We start from the raw sequence: 6000 nt of genomic DNA on the forward strand, positions 1-6000 counted from the left end.
CATACCTCTTGGTACCAAGCACAGTTCATGATTGCTGCAATGCTGGGGCAGATGGAGTGTCCCACAGGGAGCCCCCCCCCCCCCACATGCTCGGTGGTGGACCCAGAAACGAAGACTTAATACACATGACGCTGTGATGTTTTATTTAGAGAGGTTCTCTGGGAAACACTCTAATTAAAATACCCCCTTCCCACCCCACTCCCCAAGCACATGTATAGGCAGCCCAACACATTTATATTCTAGGGACCCATTTAGGCAGTCTTTTAGCTACCTGGGTAAACCATTTTGTGTGGAAGGTCTCCTAACACAAATGCCATTTCTTCAGGAGCCTCCTCCACACCAAAACCTTCTAACCCTTACTTACAGGATGCATGCCTCAGATAATGGAGTAAGTGACTGTGTGCTGACTTCAACAGCTCTGTCCTCCTGTGTGGTAGCTAGAATCTTTTGTATGGACTCAGACTTCAGGTTCTATCCCCTAGGTTTTCCAGTGAAAACAGCAGGTTATTTGCAGGCCAAAGCAGTAATTCTGCTCACATCTCATTTGTGAAGTGGGCTTTCTTACTAGCAGATGCTCCAGAACACCCACCAGGATAAAACCAGCTGTCAGTTCAGAACCACCTTTCTGGTAGGAGTAACAAATGAGCAGCATACCTGACTTCCACTTAGATAGGTAAAATTCATGTCAAAACGTATAGAATGCCAGTGGCTGTTGGTCACGGCTCAGAGGTACAGCTGGAGTCGGGTTATAATGGCTCCTTCCAACCTTGGGTAGGACAGCAGTGTTTCAAACTTGAAATAGCTTATTCCATCTCATGCATGCATAGCATATAACATAGAAACAGGAAAGGGAAAAAAACCAGATCTTGAAATCTGGATATTGGGTATTGTTTTTCACTTGCCCTGACTTTATGTAGATGGTCTGGCACATTTATTTATTCATTTATTTGAGCAAATTAAAGCAAGCTAAGCACATTTAACCTCAGATGGTCCTGGTTTAAGTTAATTTGAGAGACAAAGCTCATAAACTTCCAGTAAAACACATCAACAACTTCCCAGCATAGATTGAAATGTGATTGCTGAAACATAACCTCCAAAGCCAGATACAACACCGACATTCGAAGTCACAATAAACTGAAAAATAATGCAGGCTGTGTAGGAAAACTCACTAAAAAGTGCTTTAGTTTACCTTCATTTTGCTGTTTGGTTACTACTTCATATACAAATGCTAGAATCCAGCCTCATGTGTTGTCCAGATTAGTTTGGGCATTTTATTCTTAACTTGCTGATAATCTTTGGCCTCAGTCCAGTAATTTCTTTCATATGTGTATAACTTTATTTCTGTGGGACTACTCATGTGAGTAAAGTTATGTATGTGCATAAATGTTTACAGGCTTAAGGCCTTGGTTATCTCAACCCCATTATTTATTTCAATTTAAAAGAGATAGTTCTGCCATTAAAATGAAACATACTCTGAATCCTGCCCAAAGACAAAGTATCTGCACTTGACAAGGATCTGCACATTGTCATTCTTGCATTGTTGTTCAATTAAAAAAAAGATAATCAACAAATAGAAAAGAATTTAGTCCATTACAGGGTTAAACTTTATTTACAAGGATTTAATTTGGAACACAGAGCAGATGATTTACTATTGCGCTACTTGAGGGTAAGGGAATGGCTGTAGTATTTTTATAACTGTCCCAAGAGATGAGTTTTTAAAGATGCAGTTTTTATGAATAGGTCTCATCAAAAGCACCGTGAATTTCTTCCTGTTGCTGAACACACGCAGCAGTTTCTTCTAGCTGTGTTTCTTTGTTATACTTTGTAGAGAACTAGCTTGCAGTAAAAATGTAAATATCAGAAAAACTAACCAGCCTTTTGTCTGTCATACAGGTCACAGGCCTTTCCAGTGCAGATACTGCCCATACAGTGCCTCTCAGAAGGGAAATCTGAAGACCCATGTTCTTTGTGTCCATCGCATGCCTTTTGACAACAGCCAGTATCCAGATCGCAGGTTCAAGCGCTCCAGAGTTGACTCCGAGGCTTCTGGGAATTTAGAGGAACCTGCAGCTGTCAAACCTGGGAGCTCAGCAGAGCTAACGGAGGAGGGCAGCAAGGCCCAAGAGTAATGCAGCTGAACAAATCAATCTGTATATTGCAATATTATTTTACACAGTTTTTAGATATGCATTTGGGTAAGAGTTTGCTAACTGCGTTCCAAGGAAAAGAATCATGTACAAACTCCCAGACATGTACAGGATGTTTAAAACATTTAAAATTATATATATTACAAAAAAGAAAAAAGAAAAGAAAAACAAAAGAAAAAAAATCCCAGCCCTTGAAAATGGCTGCTAAACTGTTACCTGGCAACAAGTACTTCCAAACAATGTAGGTGGGATAATAAAGTGATTTTAAAATGTTAGGAGGTTGTTAGTTATTTAAAAAGCAGGGCAAATTCAAACTTTAAAGTGGTCTTTGTCCAAAAATAATGCTCTTAACAGAAAAATGATACCGTCTAAATGATTTAGTGTTGCCTTGAAGATTGAGGGGCTGTGTTTTCATTGTTGAAAACACCTTTATAATATGACACCAGCTGCTGTCATTTGCCTAGCATAGTAATGAGATGTGTTGGTAGACTGCCATGGTGCCAGTCTGACTGGAGCTGTCATTGCAGAGAAAATCAATTCAAGTGGTGTTGCAACTGCACTATAGAAGAAATCTTAGACGGCCCATAAGCTAGGGTCAGTACTGACCTGTATTGAAAAGGATTGTGATATTACATTTTCAGTTTTTTTTAAAAAAAAATATACAGCCAAATGAATCAATGGTTAGAAAGGATCTGCAGACCAATGAGTTAGTGCAGATTTGTGGTGTAATTCCAGTTTTTTAGATCAACTTGCAGTATTGAGGGAAATGCTTTTATTCTTTTTTTTTTGCCTTGTTGATGAAGAAGTAGGTTGTTATAAGAGTAGAAGTACAATATATTAAAATATTGTTTAGTGAAACTAGTCAGCCTTATCTATAGAAGGTGCTGGTGACAAACAGATTTTTATTAAATAGAGGGTTGTTTTTTTCTTTTTTCATTTTCTTTCTTCTTTCTGTTCTTCTTTTCTTCTTTCGTTTCTGTTCTTTTTACTTGAATGAAGGATTCCCCAGTCATGATTAGTTTCCATTTGCTAGGTTTTATAAGTGTTACAGACATAGTGCAGGAGTTTCTTCTGGAGCAAGCTCTTATGAAGTAGCTTGACCTAAAATATGAATCCAAACATCCTGCTCTTTGTCTCTAATGAAGAGAAGTGTTTTAGCTAATATTTCTTTGTTTTTGTAAAACAAATGTGTTCTATATTTTTGCAGATTTTAGCTTTTCTACTGATTGGATCCTCCAAATTTATTATGTTCTTTGCCACATAGGAAGCTTTTGAGAGACTATAATGAAACACATAATTAAAAAAAATAAGAATAATAGTTAAAGGTTTATTCTTAAATCCGCTTGAATGGCATAAAAAATTAGCCTTTTAATGTACTTCCTTTGATAGAAGCAAAATCGGTGCTGTTTATTATGATGGTATAGAAGTATTAACTTCTTCTAAAACAAAATCATCTAGACTTAAAAAAAAAAAGTCAATATTTCTTTGCAGGCTGGGAGCACAGAGTAAAACCCCAGGGCCTTAAAACTTCAGCTCTGCCTAAAGCAGTTTACAAAAAATACTAAACTGCAATCAATGTAAATAAAATTCTTAGCGCTACCCTGAGACTGGAAAAAAAATCTCAGGCTAATAAGGAATACGGTTTGCATATGCTGTCGGAAAGGATGTCATCCAACTGAAGTCTCAGTTTAAATGAGGTCACTGTGTAACTTGGACCCATCTGGCACAGAGCAAGCTGCTTTTTCTTGTTTTTCTAGTATAGTTCTCACTGCCTTACTTAAATCGAGTTGATAAACTTAATGCAACTGTTTCTATGATCCTAGAGAAAGGATTGAAATGTTATTGAAACTTTCTGACTGTAGTAAGCTTTAGGATTTTAACTGCACTACTGTGTTTGGTGACTGTGTCAGTCGCTTGCTTTTGTGTGTTTGCGCCGCCTTCAGTATCTTAGCAAAAAAGAAAAAAAAAACAAAAAAAACCCAACAAAAAAATCCCCCTCCCCGCCCCCCCACACATTCCATTTCTTGCACTTTTTGAGCTCTTTCAGTATTCTTTTGTGTCTTCTGAGCATTTTCAGATACGACAGGCAATAATTCTGTTTGTGACACTGGAAACATCTCCCGTTCTTTGTGATGTGTGTGTTGATTCCATTTGGTCCGGTGCTACTGTCCCTATTTTCCCCTCTGACATAGACCTTTTTTCCAGAACATTTGTAACTTGTAATACAAACAAGTGACAGCAGCAGTGATGCATTGTCAGTTTCTGAATATCATCATGCTTCTCATATCTAAACATGTCAAGTTTTTTCTCTGTAACTTCTGTAGTCTGTGATACTGGTCATAATACTGTCTACATTCCTACACAAAGAAAAATTTCTATCTTGGAGGAAATCTGAGATCAATAGAGTAGAGGATTTTGTTGCTATGCTTGTAACAATTAGAAAACTTTGTATTTAAAGTTTATTCTTGGTCATTATTTATTATTATAATACATCAGTTGACAGAACTTTATTCTGGTATAGAAGTATTAAAAGTTGTTTTTTCAGCAATGACTGTTTTCTTTCTGCTGTTAGAATAAAAATGTCTTTGAAGCAGTACAGTTTTATCCAGTGTTTTACGCAATAAAACCTCTACCTCTGAAAAAAAGTTTTCCTACTCGCTTATGTTTATTAGGAACAGTTAAAATGTTATTTTCTGCAGCTCTGTCAGATTTTAAAAAATTAATGTCAGTAAATTCACAGTTGTTAGGCAGTTACTGGAGTGTATTATGCTGGGTGTGTGTGCTCAGTTCACTTATTAATCTGAACAAATCTATATACAGTATATACATATATATATATATTATATATTGTGCTTAATTAAAAGACTGTGGAAATCTGTTTTAGCATGTAGTAATAATTGTTTTATATAATACTACTTATGTACTATAGAAAAAGTCTTGGGGTCTATCAAGCTTTGATTTTAAAGTGTTTGAAGTGTGTATCATACACTATGATGTATAAAGTCATGTTTTCATATTAAAAAAAAGCATTTGTTTGTATAGATCATATATTTGGCTTTAGAAAACTGTGAGGTTTATTGTAATGGTGCATGTAAAGAAAATTGCCTACATTTTAAAGGATTTTGCAAGTGCAAGATGCCCTCGTATTCTACCGGATGCATCATTATTCTTCCTGTATGTGGTTTGATTTTCATACTTGGAAGCAACTAAATTAAAAGATCTGAAGTTCTTGACTGCCACTCATTGAAAAGAATAACAATGATTAACGATAAATGGATGCACCAAAGCTGCAAAAATACTTTTAGAGTACAGAAAGTAGAAGCTGAGGGAGGGGAGGGAGGGAACTGGAGGGGGAGAAGAAAGCCTGGCACAGAAAAACTGAGAAGGGAAAGATGTTGTGTAGGCATGGGAAACCAGTCATACTCTAAAAAGATGTCATACTACATCTGAGCTGCTTCTCCACTAGGGCTAATGTACAAAATTACTTTTAAGTGTTAAGAACAGAAGACTAGCATTGAGAAAATTCAGAGTTAATCAGTGGTTCAAAGTTACATCTAGCAATTGATTTTTCACTTTGATGTGCAGAATGCAAATATTGCAGAGACAAATCATGCGACTAGTGTCATTTAAGAGAAAAATGAAAGGCTGGATGTTCCTAGAAAAAACTGCATCCACAGTAGATCAAATTTGGGTTTCAGTTCAAAAAGTTCATCAAAATGAACAATAGTACATATATTTGGGGGGATGCATAATATTTCTTGGTATAAACCATTCTCTCATCCTGACAAAAGTATAGTACGTAAAAATGACACATTGAGAGGACAAAAGGTGTCTGCTGGAGTCTGTGAACCAC

At 36.5% G+C, this 6000-nt stretch overlaps 1 protein-coding gene across 4 annotated transcripts in view; it reads left to right on the forward strand.

The window, feature by feature from the left end:
• Positions 1 to 5386, forward strand: part of ZNF536 (zinc finger protein 536) — a 333084-nt gene extending 327698 nt beyond the window's left edge. For 2 of the 4 annotated variants that reach the window (XM_019535810.1, XM_019535811.1), the window contains one exon: positions 1894 to 5386. In XM_019535810.1, coding sequence (XP_019391355.1) covers positions 1894 to 2129 — 236 coding nt within the window. In that variant the 3' untranslated portion in view covers positions 2130 to 5386. The remainder of the gene's footprint in view (positions 1 to 1893) is intronic. The other 2 variants (XM_019535814.1, XM_019535812.1) reach the window with 2 other exon arrangements.
• Positions 5387 to 6000: the final 614 nt, after the last annotated feature.

The sequence above is a fragment of the Crocodylus porosus genome, unplaced genomic scaffold, assembly GCF_001723895.1.
Source record: "Crocodylus porosus isolate Cpor-Errol unplaced genomic scaffold, CroPor_comp1, whole genome shotgun sequence".
In the NCBI taxonomy this organism is placed as follows: Eukaryota; Metazoa; Chordata; order Crocodylia; family Crocodylidae; genus Crocodylus; species Crocodylus porosus.